Genomic DNA, 20,165 nt, shown 5'->3' with positions numbered 1-20,165 from the left:
TCACCTCAGTGTAAACACTATCCTCCACACTTCAGACACCACCTGCTTCCATAAAAGGACCAGGAGCTGTAATGTCACATCCTTCTTCTCTTTCCCCACCGTCAATGCCAGAAAATTCACACTGCACCGATGCTGTGTAAGTGAAGTCTCTTCACTTCCACCAGTATGGTTGTTTTGCCCACTAAATATACAGTCAATTCACTTTGGTGTATATTCCGTGAAGCGCTTTGAGACGTCTCAACAATGTGATAAGGCGATATATCAAATCAAGAATTATTATTATTATGACAATGCAGATAGGTAAGCCGGATTTATACTTCCCGGACCTCATTGCATCACATCAAGACCATTATAAAGCAAACAACAAGATTCTGGAGCTTGCTATGCGTACATTTTATCACACAGAAATCATGTACAAACACAAAACACAATGTTATTCTAAAGTTGATCACACTCTAATAATATTTCAAAACTCCCAGAAACATCTTGAACTTTTCGATGACTATTTGCTCTCCATTTATTTCACAGAAGACCTTGACGGTTGGGTGCAGTACTGGACGCTTCATTACAGGAAAGATACAGAAACATTATAAAAGGTGCAGCATAGATCCACTAGGATGTTATCAAGGATTCAATTGTAAAGAGAGACTTGAGATGTTAGGAGTTTTTCACTGGAGCGGAGACAGTTAAAGGTTAGCGTAATATAGGTCTTCGAGATTATGAAGGATTTTGATAGGGAAACTAGCAATGGTTATTTCCACTGCCCATTGAGTCACTAAATAGAGAGCACTACTTTAAGGTAATCATAAAAAAGGATTAAAAGTGACACTAGAAAGATATTCTTAACATAGAGGATGGTTTGAATGTGGAATTATTTTCACAAGCTATTGTTGATGCAGATTTTTTTCAATCCTTTCCAAAGAGAATCAGATGAATGCTTGAAATAAATGTAAGGAAGGCAAGAGGAACGAGCAGGAGAGTAGATGACTCATATGGTGAAAAACACCAGCTCAGACATGATGGGCTAAATTTCTGTGCTTTAAAATTCTATAAATCTATGTTGTATAACATCATCATAGCCTCACGTCAAGCAGGGCACAATTCGGCCTGGTCTTGATTTACCCTTTTTATGTCACATTTCAGAGTGTCCAAAATTTGGCAAATTGTTGAATTTAGTTTTGCATTTGAAGTTGGTTTTCTTACGAAACTTACGGAACATCGAGCATCAACATTAAGGCTGTATTTATGAATTTGTCAGATTCTGAATTCTTTGGCAGGTTAGGTTAATGGAGTAAAGCTAGACCCAGGTGGAATTTCTACTCCATGGTGCTCTTGGTTTCAAATGCTTGACCCATCAATCATCAATTAGAAAGAGGCTTGTTTTCAGAGAGAGAAACTAGTGATATCAACCTTTTTATTGTGAGGTTTTCTCTGGGTCTCACCACCCCACCCATACACACACAAACAAATATGTAATCCATCACACTGGAGCACGAATGTAAATCTGGAATGTTAAGGACCTTTTTTAACATATAATGTGGTTTCCCTTTCAATCTTCCTTCCACTTGAAACTTTAAGTGGAAGTTACAAACAAACTCTGACAAATAATAATCCTTAATATCCTCACAATAAAATTTTATATTGTGCCATTCACGTCAGGAGGATGACCAAGGCAATCTTAGCTTGGCACCTGAGCTGAGGTGAGAACTGATGGGGTTGGTGAGAGAAAAATGGACCATAGGGAAAGATCTTGGTGGGGTGGGTAATAATGTACCACACTGGAGCACCTATGCAAATCTGGAATATTAATTATGTTTCTTAACGTAGAAAGCATTTTCCTTTTCAATCTTTCTCCCACTTTAAAGTTTAATGAAAGTTACAAGCTCTGACAAATGGAATGCAATGCACCATGGATGTGGATGAGAAGGCAGATAGTGAAGCAGAGAAGAGCAGTAAAGAAAGAGAAACAATCGGGTTGAGGGATAAAGATATTGTTACTTATTTGCTGTCGCAGTGCTTTGCTTTTAGGTTTATCAATACATCTCTGTTAAGTGGAAATTTCCAGGCTTGGTTAATAGTGATGTAGCCAACCTTCAAACTGGTTTGTGCTCCAGTGAGTATACTATGGTGCAGTGATCACACTGGTCTGAAATCCCAGTTGGCTTTGAATGTATAACATTAACAATATTGGCCTCTAATGGGATTTCCCCCATTATGATGGTGCATTGCCAGAATGGCAGCTCTCACATATCCACACTGAAAAACAAGCCTAATAATATTGAGACAGCAGTAAACAGAGCATGCAGTTTTGCACAGAGGCAATTAATACCTATAAATCTTATGGGGCCAGTGTATTACTTCAAAGGTTGATGAATACTTGAGGCACTCAATAGTGGTCAATAAAATCCGGAGTGTTAGTAAGAATCATCCCTTGATATCTGCCACAAATCACATAATAGACAGTAATAGCGTAGCTTGTAATATTGTAATATTGTAACTTCACCTGTCAGGTTAAATGAAAGCGTTATTGCACACAAAATGCCCTCACTATTTCATTGGAAGCTAGTGTTGCATTTATAGCCAAAATTTGACTAGACTAACTGCAAGCATTGCACTGCTGAGATGGGTAGACTCGGTCCTGAATGTTACTGTGCTGCCATTTATCATTCATTTTCTCTGGCTGTGTTTTTTCCCTTCTTTCATTATGCCCAGCTCAGGCCACATCCCCAGACTGAACCGACGTGTGACATTTCCCTGTACTAGTACTGATCTTGTGTGCTGTACTGATCAACTCCCAATGAACTGCTAAATCCTTAGTGACGTTAATGATGATTGTACTGGAAGTTTCATGTATTTTCTGTAATTTCTTTCTGTCCACTTCTTCCGGTTGATGTGAGTTTAAATAGATGTCAAAGGCTTAATATAGTTATGTAGCTAACAATCAACCCTGCAGTGTTGTGTTAACCTGGACCCATATGTTTGTAACTCATGTGGCGCTGAAGATCTCTATTCATGCAATGTACTGGTATCATAGTAAATAGGATTTGGTTAAGCAATAGTTTCAGGTGAAGATGACTGGCTCATTTCATCAGGAGGAGTTACACGTATCCTGTTCAATTAACTGTGAATTTCATTTGTACTCAATGTCTCAGTCTTTCAATGTTCTAATTAAAGTTTACAAGAATAACTCAATCACTGTTTAATGCCATTCTGTTCAAAGTTCTTAGCCCAGCTCCTGTCAGAACAAAATGGTACACTACTATATATAGTACATAGACAGCATTCTGTTGTCGAAATAAGCCCATCAAGTAGTAACCTTTAAATATGAAGTAACCCAAGGAACATTTTCCTTGTTATCTATGGGCTGCCCCACAACAAACCATCTTACACTTATAGGGATAGTGGTGGCCCATTAAGGCAAGGAATTATTGAGTAGAAGAGGAAGCTGGACCTTCATATGACAGAGAGTGGAGTAGAAGAGGAGAGAGTAAGGGTGGAGAGTCATGGGAAGCATAAACACACCCACATGGACTGGCTGAGCTGAGGGGCCTATTTCCATATTTTATATTTTTTGCAAATCTTTTGCATTCAAGAATCTCGTCCATCAAGCATTCCTCAGCCCATTCTGGTGAATAACCATCCAAATCAATTGCCTCAGAGAGGTGAGCAACCATTGGTAGATTAAGAAGATCATGCTCTGTGGAACGTCTACCTTATCTTAATATTGAACAGGTGTCGGCCTCCCTGAATGGTTGCACTTTCACCTCTAAGTCAGAAGATTTCAAGAACTCCGGCATTTGAAATCATATAGTCTAGGCTGACACTTCAATATGTTGCTAGTGGTGTTCTGCATTGCTAGAGATGCTGTCCTTCGGACGTGACACAAAACTGAGTTCTGTCTGCCTGTTCAGGTCGACGTTAAAGATCCTAGGCCACTGTTTGAAAAGGGAAGGAAGATTTTCCCAGTCTTTTTGGAACATAGGAAAACAGGTGCAGGAGGAAACCTTTCCTGTTCTAAGAAATATAACTCCAGTCCACCCATCTTTCATCACGTCTAAGCCATTTCAGCACAGGTAAAGCATCATCAGACACCCTCCAAGGCTGATTTGAATTCAAACCCCCAAATCTCTCTTGTCATCTGGCCCTACTGGTGCATCCCCAATTAGAACATGTCATGGCCAACAATCCTCTAGATTCTGGATAAATCAATTGTTCATCTCCTGACTTCCTGGCTGCTGTGGGACTTTGCTGTGCACAAATTAGGTGCTTATTAGATTAGATCATTTTGCTTAACGGTAATTACTATAAAACACTTTGGACATTTCAACATTAAGAACGCTATATCAAACGCAAGAATTTTTTAAAATTCAGACACAGAGAAAATGAGTGTAACACAGCAGTAAATGTTTTGAATTCAATGGATCAGTGGCTTGAGTTTAGGCTTCTACTTGTCCAGGTTTCTTGCTGAATAGCAATGACCTTTGATGCTTACATTCCAAAATTCCTCTCTCCACACAAGGGCTTTTTAGTCAACATTTGAGTTTGATTTATACTGTCAGATGCTATGCTGACATATCCTACTATTTACTCATTGCAAATATTATTTCAGTCTACGTGTACAGCTGCACAAAGCAAAGGGCAATGCAGATTAAATGTGTGCAGAAATGAATATCCAGTATAATGCACCTTGAGATGCCCTCTCAATATACTACGATACTATATAGTGAAAGGCACTATATAAATGTAAATTTGTATTGTAGTGTCAACCCAGAACTTGGACTGTCCTTGAAGTTAGCAATGTGCATATATATGTCTGTTAACATGCATGTTCATTGGGTGGGTGGGTTTATCAGGTGGAACACACACTGCTAATGCAATTGGTTCTGGTCACAGTTGAATCGATCAGTCATTTGTTATTGTTCAGTAATCTGACTCATACTGTTAAGATGGCTCATGGAAGAGCTCAGACTCTTCAATAGCTCCTTTTCGTTTCGCCCACAAATATACGGTCATTTCACTTTACAGCTTATTCTGTGAAGCGCTTTGAGATGTTGAGAAGACGTGAAAAACGCTATATCAAATGTAAGAATTATTATTATTATTTCCTCAGACTGAATAAAAATGAGCATAAAATCTTCCAATCATATTCTTATTCTTAAATCATATCATATCCTTAAGCCTATCAACTGAAGAGAAGAAGGAATCAATGTCTAGAGCTTGGTATCATGTGTCAGCCCACCACACGTGCAGTGTTGCACCAACTTCCATTCTGTACTGCTGTTATGATCCACTAGGATGTGAATGACTCCTGGCGCCTACACACAGAACTGAACCAATGGTTACAGCAATACATTAAGGTCAGAAAAATACAATGCATCCAATTTGATTTACTATTCAGGCTCAGTGCATTATTGGTGCTCTGCTCCCATCCCAGTCGTTCAGATTCAGACATGTTCTCATAGCTAAATTAGAAGAGAAGTAAGATTGCCGTTCCTGTCACACCAAAGATTCAACAACACTCATAAACTGATTAGATGCTATATCAAATGCAAAGATTAATATTAAAAAAAACTTTGCTGATTTATAATACGTAACTGTAATTTCCATAGGTAGAGTCTGCACTCATATCATTGACATTCACAACATGTCTTTGTCAGCAGTTTAATGATATATCATGCTGTAATAGAATAATTGCTGTTATTTCTGGATACTGAGGGTTGGGGGTTAAACAGATTCAGCGATGTGTTCTGCATCTGAAATGTTACAATTGTAATAAAGTTATTTCAGTCTTTCGACCTGCAATGGCAAACATAAAATCTTATGAAACACGGTTTTGGTCATTTATGGCTCAATTCATGTGAAATGAGGCATCACTGCTGAAAGCAAATATAAAATATATAATAAAGCAATGGGGGGAGGGGGTATAAAACAGAAAATGTTAAGCATCAGCCATGCAATTCAGATGACCTGATGTCCAAATGTAGACAACAACAACAATTACACTTGTGTAGAGCCTTTCAAGTCAGGAAGACATCCCAAGACGGTGGGCATCATGTGGAAACATATCAGAAGCTAAGTAAAGGGTTTGCTCAGGTTAAAGAGAAAATATACAAATATACGTGTATAACTATTCCAATCTATGCTTGGTTCAAATAGCTCGATAGTTGTGAGCTAATATTTTGAGCGTGGAATATTTCAGTGGAACTAATATTTTTACTAATGAGCAGAGAAATCTATTGTATTCTGTGATTTTTAATAGCAGTGTCACATCCAATTATATTTAAAATTTTCAAACTCATGTTTGGATCTAAGCAGTTAGCTGATATCTTGTGGAACAATTACTCTTGATTTGGCATTTAAAGGGATAGTGGGTTTGAAAAAGAACGAAGAACAGTAGCGTTCCTGGCCTCACCACCAGAGAAAGTCCTGTAGCGTATTGATTAGAGCACTCGCCTCACAAGGATCTGAGTTCGATTCCCGGGTGGGGCAAAATCTTAGGCAAGTTTCCTTACTCCACACAACTCGGTAAGTAGGAACCTAGTTGTTAGTTGATTGTCGGATCACTTTCCGGGGGAAGAACTCGATCCACCACTATTTGTGGGACACTGCGTAATTGACTGTCAAGTTTCGTCTACAAAATATACAGTCAACTTACTTTATAGAATATTCTGTGAAGCTCTTTGAAACGTCTCGAAGACATGATCAGGCGCTATATCAAATGCAAGGGTTATTATTATTACATGATACTGTTATTAAACTATAATTTTATATAAACTACGTATAACGTAGGTGTCTTTTGCATCGACAGTTAGTGGAAGTGCTGTGCACATTCAGCTTCAGTCATGATCAAACCAGTTTCCTGAATAGAAACAACAACAACAACAAGATTCCATTTATAGAGCGCCTTTTACGTCAGGAGGACGTCCCAAGGCGCTGGACAACGTCAGTGGTGGCGGCACAATCTGGAAGCAGGACTGTGATCATTTCTTTTCCACAATCCCATTATAATCAGTATCTAATTTTTGAGTGAAGGGTCTCATTCCACAAACACAATACTTTCAATAAAGAAAAGGCCATATGACATAATCACTGCTAATTTAGTGTGGCAGCCTGACTCAGTTGGTAGCACTCTCGCCAGTGAGTCAGAAGGTTGTGGGTTCAAGCTCCACATCGGGACTTGGAATCATATCGTCTAAGCAGTGCTGGGGTGTGTTGCAATGTCAGAGGTGCTGTCCTTCGGATGAGATGTTAAATGAAGTCTAACAGTTTTCCCCATTTATCTTATCATACCCATTCAGGGGATGTTAAAGATCCCATGGTACTGTTCACAAAGAGAAGGGAGTTTTTTCTCTCACTGTGTCCTGGCCAATATCCCCCGAATAAAATTGGTCACTCATTCCATGGTTGTTTGTGAGATATTGTTGTGTGTAAACTGGCTGCTGTGTTTTTCCCACAAAATACACAGTCAATCCACGCTACAGTACATCCTGTAAAGCACATTGAGATGTCTCAACTACATAGTAAGGCACTATATTTATTGCAAGGATTATTAATTCTAATTTTTAAGATGCTTTTTTTTATTAATCCAACTTTCCAGCTTTTCCCCTATGACACTACTATTTTTACCGATCAGGTTCATAAGCCTATCGAGTTCTTTATTGAATGATTCTATTGATCCAGCTTCAGTAGTCAATTGTGGTAACGATTCCACACCCTTACAACCCTCTGAGTGGACAATTTCTTTCTGACCTTTCTGTGATTTTTTTCTGCAAAGAATCCTGAAACTTTGCCCCTTTTTCATTGATTCCTCAACAATTGGAATTGATTTTCCCCATGTATCTTATCAGTCCCCTTAAATTTTAAATGCCTTTATCATATTGCTCTCAATCTCCTGGGTGCAAGGGTCAAGAATAGCTGTAGATCCGACTTAATAAATGGGATTAAATGTAATGAGAAAGTGTGTGGGAGTGGAACTAATTCTCAGAAACATTCACAACAGCCACGAGAGATGTCCAACTCTTTAATTACGTTTTCGAACAACCTGCAACTTGTGTAAAGCTGGAGAGCTGTGTCATTACTCTATGCAAATCATATAACAATGACAAATGAGTCATAGCTCCAGCAGCCACTCTATCACATCAGGGTTTGCAACAATTTGGTGAGCTATGGAGAGAAAAGCCAAGGGCTTTATAAATCTGATTCATTAAGAAGTCAAAGGAGCCATTGAACAAAAGGGATGGACAAGTATGTTTAGAGAAGATCAACCAGAACGGCAGCAACAACTGCCTATGCATTGCCAATCACATTTCAAGAGTCTTTAAAATCAAATCAAGGATTTGTTCCATTGGCAAACAAGACACAGCAACTCAGTCATTTTAAAATGTTATGAGATCAACAACCAGATAAGTAAATATTTGAGACTTGTAGATAATGAGATGATGTCCCTAGATTGCTAAACAAGCTCTAGAATATGTAGTCAACAGTGGTGCATCTTTAATGCTGCGTATTTAATGAATATTATTGCTAGAGTATCTCTGGGTCAGACTGGCACAGTTGGTAGCACTCTTGCCTCTGTCAGAGGTTATCAATTTAAACCCCATGTTTGACTTTGACTCACATATTCTCGGTTGATACATAATAAATAACAATCCTTGCACTTGATATAGTGTTTTTCACGTCTTCTCGACGTCTCAAAGCGCTTCACAGAATATGCTGTAAGGTGAATTGACTGTATATTTATGGGCAAAACGTGGCAGCCAATTGTGCATACCAGTGCAGGGCTGAGGGGGTGTTGCATTGTCGGAGGTGCTATCGAGGTCCCGTTTGCCTGTTCAAGTGCACTATTTGAAAAGAGAAGGTAGTTTCTCCCAGTGTCCTGGCCAAAAATCTCTGAAATAAAATTGGTCATTCACTGCTTTTTATTTGTGGGACATTGTTGTGCTTAGCTGCCACATTCGCCCACAAGTACATAATCACCATCACATCACAGTATATCCTGTATTCATGACGTATTCATCATCTAAATAGTCCAAATTTCTCCAATCCGCTCCTTGCCAGACTCTGTTGCTACATCCTCCATAGGCTCCAGTTGATTCAGAAATCCACATCCTCCTCTTGCATGAATATTATCATCACTAGTATCCTTGCCAGGCTCCTACGTGAATCCAAGTGGAACAACTTTCAAATTGTTGTCCTGTCTTTTAAATCTTTTTGCGTTCTTGCCCCATCTCTGCAGCGGCAATCTCCTCCTGCCTATACTCTCTGGTCCTTCAATTTGGTTTACTGCTTGCTTCTCATCCCCTCTGTTCCACAAGTCACCATGTTTTCAGCCAAGCTGCTCCACCATCTGGAATTCTCTCCCCAAATCCTTTCGTCGTCTTTCTCTCTTCAAAACTCTAAAAATATATTATACTAAAATGTATATTCCGTGATAAGGCACTATATCAAATGCAAGGATTATTATTAACATTTTCAGTACAGATGAAGATTCAAACCTGCAACATTCTGTTCTGTGCAGCTTAGTCCTACACCTTTCCCCATTAGGCTATGTAGGCCACATCATTCTTGAAGCTGTTCAGTCATGTTATCATCTTGGAATAGGTCAGCTGTCTTACAGACGTCTAATGTTTTCCACTGTTTGACAATTGTGGCTTGCTTCAAAACCATTTTTGTTATTCTTCCAGACTACAAGAGCGGCAGGACTGGGAGGGAGACTAAATTGTTTACTCGTGGGGTGCAAGGTTTGCTTTGTAACAAATTTGGTGTGATGATTATCAGAATAAACACGATGCATCCACACATTACATTTTCCACCTGAATATATGTGTTAAACTATAGCTGCCTATTGTGGAGAGTGGATGTGTTCAATATATTTAGCTTGATTCAAATTCAAATTACTCTCTGTGTCCACCCCCAGTGAACCCCTCAAATTGTAATTTATTATAAATCAGGAACCATTTTCGGTCAGTTTGACGTTGCCCTTTACACTCATTTAAACTTCCTGTGAAAATAAATGGATCACAAATTTCATCGAACATTTTTCAATTGGACTTAACGAGTACTTTCCTTGAAAACCTTTATACTGTTGGGAGAAGTTTTTGTGTATGCTATTTTGCAGATATACAATATATGTTATTGTCCACTGTATCACTGCCTGAGGCAGAAAACAGTGTGTAAATATTGAAGAAGATTCAAGCTGGCTTACATCAATTGACCTGAATTCAATCATTTGCACAATAGGATAAAATGTATTTGTCTTTTGCATTGTGTACTCCTGTGATCAGTACAACACAAAGTTAAAACATTTGGCAAGGACAAAACACAGAAGAATTAGCATGATTTACTTTCTGATGCATAAACCTTATTGATTGTGTTCCTTGTACCGATCTTTCACTTCAAAGAAATGACAAAATATAACTAACGTTCCATTCTGACCATAGAAATGACTTGTACTTTAGCATTGAACAAAGTGAATTGAGTTGACATAAACCGCCAATGGACCATTGGTATACAGTGCTTAGCAACTCAGGAACACGCGTCCACACTTGCAGTAACACAGCCAAAAAAACACAATGGACCTGAATATTCTCTGTATTTTAAGCGTTCCAAGGAGCTACCCCACATGAAGACCGTGATGTAAATGATGTTGTTGTTGTGGTTGTAATACAATGGACAACAACAACTTGTACTTATAAAGCGCCCTCCATGCAGGGTAGCATCTCAAAGCGCTTAACAATGATGGAGCCTGACTCCGTGCCTGGGGGTGGGGGGGCCGGAGGTGACCGTAAGCACTGCTGAAAAGAAAGTTTTCAGATGGGACTTGAAAAAGGGGAGAGAGGGGGCAAGGCAGAGGGATTGAGGGAGAGTGTTGGGGCATAGTGGCTGAATGCACGACCTCCAATGGTGAAGCGGATGGTGCGAGGGACAAGCAGGAAGCCAGTGCCAGTCGAGCAGAAGCACCGTATGATGGATTGTGGAGTGAGGAGGTCAAAGAGGTAGGGAGGTGCCAGAGGCTGAAGGAATTAGAACACGTCTGTGAGGATCTTGAAGTTGATCCGTTCGGTGATGGGGAGACAGTGGAGCCTGGCCAGAACTGGTGAGATGTGGGTACGGAGTTTGGTCGGGGTCAGTATGCGGGCAGCAGAGTTCTGAATGAGCTGGAGTTTTTGAATAGTGGAGCTGGGGAGACCAGCGAGGAGTGCATTTGAGTAATCCAGGCGGGAGGTGACAAACGCTTGCATGAGGGTTTCGGCTGCATTTGGGGTAAGGTACGGTTAGAGGTGGGCAATGTGGCGGAGGTGAAAGAAGGTGGTCCTGGTCAGGGACTGGATGTGAGGGTGGAAGGACAGTTGGGGGTCGAACAGGACGCCTAGATTGCACACTGGTTCAGTGAGTCTGAGGGAGAGCCTGGGGAGGTTGAAGAGTTCAGATCCGCAGGAGTGACGACATTTGTGGGAGCCAAGCAATATGGCTTCCGTCTTGTCCACTTTCAGCTGCAGGAAGTTTACACTCATCCTGGCCCTGATGTCTGCCAGACAAGCTGATAGAACATCGGTGGACCTGGAGTTGGTACTGGAGGAGACAAAGTAGATTTATGTGTCATCCGCATACATGTGGAAGTTTATCTCGTGCCGATGACATCGCCAAGAGGAGGCATTTAGATGAGGAAAAGAAGGGGGCTAAGGATGGAGCCCTGAGGTACTTGACAGGATTTTGGCAAGGAAGGGCAGGTTGGAAACGAGAGGGTAGTATGAAAGGTTAGTGGGATTGAGGGTGGGATTTTTGAAGAGGGGTTTGATAACAGCGGTTTTTAGGGGGAGTGGAACAGAGCCTGAGGAGACAGACTGGTTCACCGTGTCGGCCAGAAGGGGTAGAGGAAGGGGATTGAGTGATGGTCTGCGTGGGGTGGAAGGGGACATGGGGAGAGGATAATGCAGCTAAGTGGATGTTTTCAATCTATGATGCAAAGAAGTCTAGGACCTTTTCGCACTTAGCGTTTGATGTGAGGATAGAGGCGGCTTGAGGGGGTGCACAGAGGAGGTGATGGACGGTGGAAAACAGTGTCTTTGGTTGTTTTTGGCTTCCAGGATGACTTTGGAGTAAAAGTAAATTATTTTGGCCTGTGAAAGGGAGAGACAGTAGGTGCAAAGGTGCTCGAGCCCAGATGATGGTGAATTGTGTAGATATGCCTTAGCTGGACACCAGAGAAAGTTACCAAGCTTTTGCACAGCTCAGTTCCTACCTCAACATAGCACGCACATAATATAGCATGTATGTCAAATGCCACAAGAACAATCTTTGATCCCATACACCAAACTATACCCTTTAAATTAGAGCCAAGATTGGCAGAACTTAGTTCGGAAAACATTTCTCCTCCTATATGGCTGTGTAAATGTGGAATACATTGCCCAGGGGACTATAGAAGCAGAACCAATTAACATGTTGAAAAGAAAGTTAGATAGAGGACAAATAGGTATTAATGGATACGGAGAAAAATCATGCCAGGGTTTCTGCAGGGCAATGCTTTCCAATGGACCCCAATGTTAAGTTGTGTCATTGTAATCCCGTAAGCAGCTGAAGAAGGAAGGACACCTGTAGTAGCGGGAATCTGCAAGTCCAGAAATGTTATTGCATTTCCACATGGGGAACAAACATATTTACAAATGTTTTAATATTTTTTCAGACAAAAATGAAGGGGATAACTTGAATACAAAATAACTTCCCCTACGCTGCCTTACTCCTTTAAAATGCAAGGATTATTCCTTAAGCATGAGATGAAATTGACCAAAAAACCTTCTTCTCCTGAGCCTCTCTTTGTACCTTTGCAATCTATAAACATTGACACAACTTACTGTTGGGGTCCATTGGAAAGCATTGCCCTGCAGAAACCCTGGCAGACTCCTCTCCAACCCATGGACACTGAGAAGATCAGATAACAATAGAGACAGGTGACAGAGTACCTTCCTCATTTCAATATTCCAGGACCAACGTGATGATGCACTTAGCCACTGAGCAATCGGGAAAGCTTCCAATTTTGTACATTACAGGAATCGAGCAGTTGACTGAAAATATATTTTTCCCTCGAACAACAATTTGATTTGTAAATTAAAATGATTAAATTCAATTCATTGTTTTGAAAATAATACAATATTTTATGAATAAAATTTAAGAGACTTAACCAACAATAGTAACAACTTGCATTTATATAGTGCCCTTCACGGGGGGTAGCATCCTCCCAGAGAGTTTTTTTACATTACAGTAATCGAGGTATGCTCTTTCCCTGAGTATTATGGACATGACATGACTTAGCTTTCTGCTTGGTATTCCCCATCTCCACCCCCAACCACCATGTGTCAGGAGTCCCTGTAAACTCGTCTTCATCCAAAGGGTTAATGTTCTCTTGTGACAATTTCTATAGCCTTTAGTAACTTTCACTTGTGAAAGACACTTCACCTGCCAATCAGGGTTATATAAACATGGCAAGTGCCAAATTTTCTTCATTGATGTGATTTTTTCTCTTCAGATTAAATTCATTCCATGTTGAAGTGCAGGATTCAACCAAGTAACTTTCACTGTGTGAATTGAAATGTGAGGTGGATTGAGCTTTGCTGGGCCGATGACTCTACAAGTTCCTTAATAGGATTCACAGTAGCTTGTCAGACTGAGATCTGAGATCAGTCAGACTCTAATAAATATGTTGTAAATAATTTGTTGTGAAATGCTCTGCTTGTTCTCCAATATTTACACAATTGAGAAAATGCTAAATGGTATGCTAAAATGGTCATAGTTGTCCTACAATTATGTTCAGGCTGATAAAGAAAGTGTTCGTCTGTAACAGCAGAATGGATATTTGATGTTAAAAGAATGTAAAGAGTGCATTCATTCACTCTTGTATCATTTTTTGAATAGAACAAAAGGAAACTCCAAGGGTAAGTGTTTGAAATGATAGGTTTCTCCCCCTAGATTTGTCTCAAGTCATTTCTTTGAACAAGTAGGATTCATGTTGGAAATGACATCATGAAAAAAAACTGTATCCCGTTAACTTAGTGCAGGTGTGATCATTTCACACCACCCATTAAAAGAACAACAGAAAATCAATACTTCACAACTTTTAACAACAACTTTGTCATCCAAATGGATCTTGACAAAGCAACACTTGAATCAAGTGCTTATGCTTTTCCCTTACTGTACCTAACCATTCATTGCTGCTCAGGGAGCTTTGATTCTCCCGAATAATGTCAATCTAAGCTGTGAGTTGCTAAATCACAAGCTCCAATGTGCAAGATACATATTCAGTCTTTACGTTCAAATTCTCAAATGACTCAGCCTCAGGACCCAAGGGCAACAAACTAGTTTTTTTCTAAAATCATTGAGTTTACTTCTTAGTACACATTTTAGTAAGTTTTATTAAACCACTTAAATCAAAATTGAATGTGGTGAAATGTGGTAATTTTGTATGTCCGGTTATGAATAATGAAATAAGACAATTATAAAGCCTTTCCTTGCTGAATTGATATATCACCTTCTGTGTCCCACACTGATTTATTGCTATACTTGTGGAAGTTATTTTAATCTTTCCAGAATAAATTCAACTTGCAACAACCAATCAGACGCATTTACAATCATTTTAATTTTTTTTCTCCTGAACTTTCACATGAGTTATTAGAATTATTCATTTAGCAATTATTAATTTTCCAGCTGTAAAACTGAAACAGTTTTCATATTTGTTTCAATTCCAAAAAAAGTGAGAAGATATATTATTTGTGACAAGATTTTGTTTCATGCAAATCTCTTTTCCTGGTTACTACAGAAGGCCCAAGCATTGCAGCAGGTAAAGAGCTGAATCCTTCAGCAACCAGAACAAATTGTGTGCACCAGAGGAAACGAAAATTCTCCTCTGACCTCCAGATTCCCTGGCTGCTAACTATGGAGGTGAAGAGAAAAAGCACCTCTCGACATGGTGCTATCATCAGCCTCTGAAAGCAGCTCCACCTTGTTTAACCTTGAGTGCTGCTGCCCAAGATGTGTTTACAGTAATGCCACCAGGTAACTGAGGCGTTCAATTCTAAAGTGGCCAGTTTGAGATGAGCCTTGAATTGTATTGATTTTTGTCCTGAAGGCTTTTTGTTTACATGTCAAAACCCACTCAACCTGCTACTGGAAGCAAGGGCGTTAGAAGTATGCTTTGTTTGTTTCTTGGCTCCTATTTGTGGCATTTGTAATACTAATGATAAATAGCAGGATGACAAGTAAATGACTTGAGGAATCGCTGTTACAGGAGGGATGCTTTCAAAAAATTGAGAGCAAACAGTCCTTGTGAATACTGCCTGCAGAGATTGATAAAAAGTGAGGATGGCAGCTTGCAAAGTGGAGGGATCTTGAATACCAATGCGGAACCTCTCCGAGGCAAATTTCTATGTGAAGCTTCATTAGTGTCTCATTTGATATACAATGACTGGGTTATATTGGTCTATTTTAAATCAGGCCCTGACGCACGATACTTGATTAATATGGGATGTAGTGTTAAGACACTACATCCCACGTTAACACACTACATTTCATATTGAGTCTTGCCAGGACTTTAGTTCCCTGCGTGTTTTTCATTAAAAATGAGAACTTGCTTCCAATTTCAAAGAATTCAGTATTAAAAAAAATTGCTTCAAAACATAGTGAGGTACATTTCAGGAAATGGTGTTTTTATTTAGATACTCATATAAAGAATTAATTTACATAAATTGAATCAAGATGGATGCAAAGCTATAACATATCTTTGTTTTTTTTGAAAAACAGGAAATGAACCAATTATGTAAAGATAAGTAGATAAAATTGCAACAGTACAACACAAGTTGCATTATATGTATGGAAACTAAATATTTACTTGATGGATGATGCAAATCAAAGAGTTTTTAAATGAGATTCCAGCTGAGCAGTTGATTCCTATGCAATTTCTTTTTCAGACTCATTCATATTTAAAAAATGGATGGTACCTCCATCACCTGCACAATTACAAGCCATGAGTCCACCAAATCTGAATTTATTCATTCAGTTGACAAAGCAGAGCAGATCCTTTGGATATCCAGTAGTCATTATCCTTTTCTGATGGCAATAACACAGTTACAACAAAATTTGTAGAATGACCTGTAAACAGACAAGAAAAAAAAGCAGTTTAGTTTTACTGATCTGCAATCATATCAAACAAGGTTCATACCTACTCAATATGGATAATATCAGAAGTTATAAAGCCAGAATTTTTAAGAACATTTCCAACAAGCTTGCCTCTTTTTGAATTAAATTACTAATCGGCATACATTAATTAAAAACAGTTAATGCTGTTATTGTTATTATACCATTAATAGAGAGATTTTAGAAGCCCGCTGAGCACGAGAGTTAGAAACATAAGATTATGGCTTTGAATTCTGTTCCACTCAGCAGATCACATGCTTGAGGTCAGTAAAGTGGGAACCTTCCTTATGTGGAGTCCTGTAGCTCAGTGGTTAGAGCACTCGCTTTGCAAGCGAGAGACCTGAGTTCAATTCCAGGCAGAGGGTGAAACCTTGGGCAAGTTTCCTTACTCCACACAGAGCCTAATAATAATCCCTCCAAAACCAAAAACAATAATAAATTGGTCATTTTCAATCTACGACTGTTTGTGGGACATTGCTGTGCGCAATTGGCTGCCGCGTTCGCCCACAAATATACAGTTTATATACACAAATATCAATTCACTTTACAGTGTGTTCTGTGAAGCGCTTTGGGACATCCTCCCGACGTGAAAAGCGCTATATCAAATGCAAGGATTATTATTATTATAGAGCTTTAATTATCTCAAAAAAGATGAGACACATCCTTGCAGTTCTGCAATAATGCAAGACAGCAGCCTGCTGGTTGGCCAGCCAGTCCAGGTCATCAATGAGATATTAAGGATTTAGACTAAACTATGCAGGTCAAAACCTCAATGGGGAAAGTGTTATGGACATTTCTGGTGCTTCACACAGTTGAACAGTTTTGTTTGTATAAAAGGGAGCTAAATAATATCTGATGAACAATGTGATTCAAGGTTACCCATAACCCCGGAATATCAACTCTCTATGTCAGTGTGGCACATGGCCACCAGCGGCCCGGCAGGAGATTTTATGTGGCCCGCGACCATTTCCACTCAACTTCCACTCCCTCGCTGCTCACAGGGCAGTGGCAGGAGCCTGCGGTTGGGAGGACGCAGTGCACAGGATCTTTACTACTGTTGGCCAGGAAGGCAAACGGGTCTCTTACTAACCGCGCCATTAGCAACCAACCACCGGCTCTGCCGCTGCAGATAGTGACCTGCACTTGGGAGAGAGATTGGGAGAGAGAGGGATTGAGGGGGGCGAGTGGGGGGAGAGAAAGACAACAACAACAACAACAACAACAAGATTCCATTTATAGAGCGCCTTTCACGTCAGGAGGACGTCCCAAGGCGCTGCACAGTTGGGTCATGACCCGAGCAGGGGGGAAATGGTCAGGGTGAGGGGAGGGAAGGGAGGGAGAGAGGAGGGGGGAAATGGTCAGGGTGAGGGGAGGGAAGGGAGGGAGCGAGGAGGAGGAAGAGAGTCGAGAGGGGAGCTGAAGGCACGGTCAAAGAGAAAGGTTTTGAGACCGGCCTTGAAGGAGGAAAGGGAGGAAGCAAGGCGAAGGCACTGGGGGAAGGAGTTCCATAGCCTCGGGGCTGAGACGTGGGGAGAGGGGGGGTGGGAAGAGAGAGGTGGGAGAGAGAGATGTGGGAGAAAGGGGTGGGGGGAGAAGAGGGGGAAGAGAAAGTCAGGGAGAGGAGCAGGGGGGTGAAGAGAGTGAGAGAGAGAGGGAGGGGAGAGAGGAGAGAGTGTATGTGTGTGAGAGGTAAGAAAGGGGGAATGAGAGAGAGACTGTGAGAGTGATTGAGAGAGGGAGAGCAGAGAGCGATTGAGAGAGAGTCTGAGAGAGGGAGAGAGAATATGAGGTGGGAGAGAGTGAATGTGAGGGAGAGGGGAAGAGAAAGAAATAGAGAGGGGGGAGATTGAGAGAGGGTGATTGAGAGAGAGTTTGAGAGGGGATAGGGAGAGTGTGGGTGAGAGAGACGGTGTGTGAGAGAGAAGGAGAGGGAAGAAGAGAGAAAGTGAGATATTAAACCAAGGTCCTGTTTGTCTAATGAATTGAGTGTTAAAGATCCCATGATTCTATTCAAAATGAGAAGGGAGTCACTCCTTGTATCCTGGGCACAATTCTCTAAAATAAATTGGTCATTTACTGACTGTTTTTGGGACCTTGGAGTGCACAATTGACCACCACCTTTGCATACAATATTTCAACATTATAACATTATAAGCACTGTATCAAATGTAAGGATTATTATTTTCACTCTACCTGTTGTTGAGAGTGTTCCTGCTCTGGCCCCTGTTTTGTACAGTGGTGCATGGTAGAGATACGTTTCTGGGACATAGTTCTGGACAGGCTCAAAGTGCACAACTGGTAAAGGCGAATTCATCACTTTTGGCAGCTCATCTTCTACCACCATATGTTTATTATCCCAACGAAAAGCATCCATGTACATACCATGGACTAGGACACCATCTTTAGGCGAGGGTAGCTGATAGAAAAGTAAAACAGTGATAAAAGACCAAAGAACTTCAAAAACTACAGGATTCCTAAATGCAGTATTCCTAAAGGCCCAGAAATCCAGCTTGTCTTAGGCTGTAGGACCATATGGTGTTAAACATTTAACAAAGAATTGCAGAAAATTCTTAAATTCAGCCATAATTTGGAATGAACGTTGCAGCTCCTAAAATGAATCAGCTTCCAAGTTAAGAATTTGCCACAATTCTGCGTGACCTTAAGTTTTAAAACAAAATGGTCTTGGGCTAAGATGAGGTGGAATTTAAGGCCTTCCATTTCTTAATTACCATCAGTGATCTGCTCACTCTATTCTTGCATATTAAAGTGCAATTATTAGGAGCTGTGATGGTAACTTCTGGAATATATTTTTAAAAAATTTAAATAATTGTCTTCCCTTTAAGTACAACACTGTGTGAGGATGTTATTGACTTATGTGCTGTGGCAATGAAGAGTGACTGCACAGCTGTGTTCAGGCAAAAATGATTGTATATGTTGATGATTATAAAGCGAGCATTTCCTTCATATTAACCAAGCAAGATGTAATGTAATAAAGTACATATCTAACTAACTGTTGGACAATCTGTCAAAAAGTACAAGGAAATTGCAAGCCTGGCTGAATTAATAGCTGTTACTGAAGCTTTGGTGGTCTCTTACTCTAGCCTTGCTGGATGCACAGCCAAGAAGAACAAAGGAGCACTTGGGTCTAGGTCAGGGCTGTTGCGGAGAAGACACTGTAGCTGTAGAGCACTTGCCTGAAAGACTAAAGGAGCATGAAAGAATGAATATTTGAGCAAGGTGGAGACTGTGAGGGAGAACAAGGCGTAGAGGGGAATGCATGACACGGATCCTGAACACAATTGTCTTCAACCCTCCAGGTCTGTCAGAGGTAATGAGTTTTAACATTATTTGTTGTACAGGACGGATTAGAAATGATGGATTTTTATATAAGTGGTGATGTACTGAAAACAAAATGAATAGCTGAACAGCTTCCATTGATTTATCTTCAGCACTGAAAGGAGAACATACCTGTATAATTGGACAGAAGACTGAGTTTGCTGGGAGGAAAATAGCCAAATACAAATGAGTACTATTATATAAAGAACAGGGAATAGTTATCTTTGTATCACTATTATGATGTTTCCCTACAATCTTATAATAATTATTTGTGAGTGCTTTGATCTGCTGAGGCAAATGCAAGTTATTTCTTTTCTTTCTTTAAAATCCGACAGTTGATGAAGATTGACATGATATTTAATCTTCAGGTAAAATATTGACCAAATAAAGAGAGAAGGAAGCGTAAATTTTAGTTCGAAAAAAGTCCTATATTTTAAGCAAAAGAAAAAAACGGTTCTAATAAAGAAACACATTGAAACATTAACCCAACTCTCTCTTTAAGGTACTAATTGATATGTTATTCCTTTACAGCAATTCTATTTTTATTTCTGCTGTATTGTATTTTTTTAATTGACATTCAATACTTGATCATGTTTCTGTGAAAAAGGATTTTGAAGGTTTGATGTTCTGTTCTGTTTATTCTTGTA

At 40.0% G+C, this 20,165-nt stretch overlaps 1 protein-coding gene across 1 annotated transcript in view; it reads right to left on the bottom strand.

Annotated features, from left to right (window-relative positions):
• Positions 1-15,842: 15,842 nt before the first annotated feature.
• LOC103177705 (dynein, axonemal, heavy chain 6) overlaps positions 15,843-20,165 on the bottom strand; it is a 173,816-nt gene continuing 169,493 nt past the window's right edge. The window contains 2 exon segments of the mRNA XM_042332425.1: positions 15,843-16,137; positions 18,376-18,598. Coding sequence (XP_042188359.1) covers positions 16,034-16,137; positions 18,376-18,598 — 327 coding nt within the window. The 3' untranslated portion in view covers positions 15,843-16,033.

The sequence above is a fragment of the Callorhinchus milii genome, unplaced genomic scaffold (assembly GCF_018977255.1).
Source record: "Callorhinchus milii isolate IMCB2004 unplaced genomic scaffold, IMCB_Cmil_1.0 Scaffold1, whole genome shotgun sequence".
NCBI lineage: Eukaryota > Metazoa > Chordata > Chondrichthyes > Chimaeriformes > Callorhinchidae > Callorhinchus > Callorhinchus milii.
Note: the sequence above shows the minus strand (reverse complement) of the source record. Positions and strands in the feature narration are given on the sequence as shown.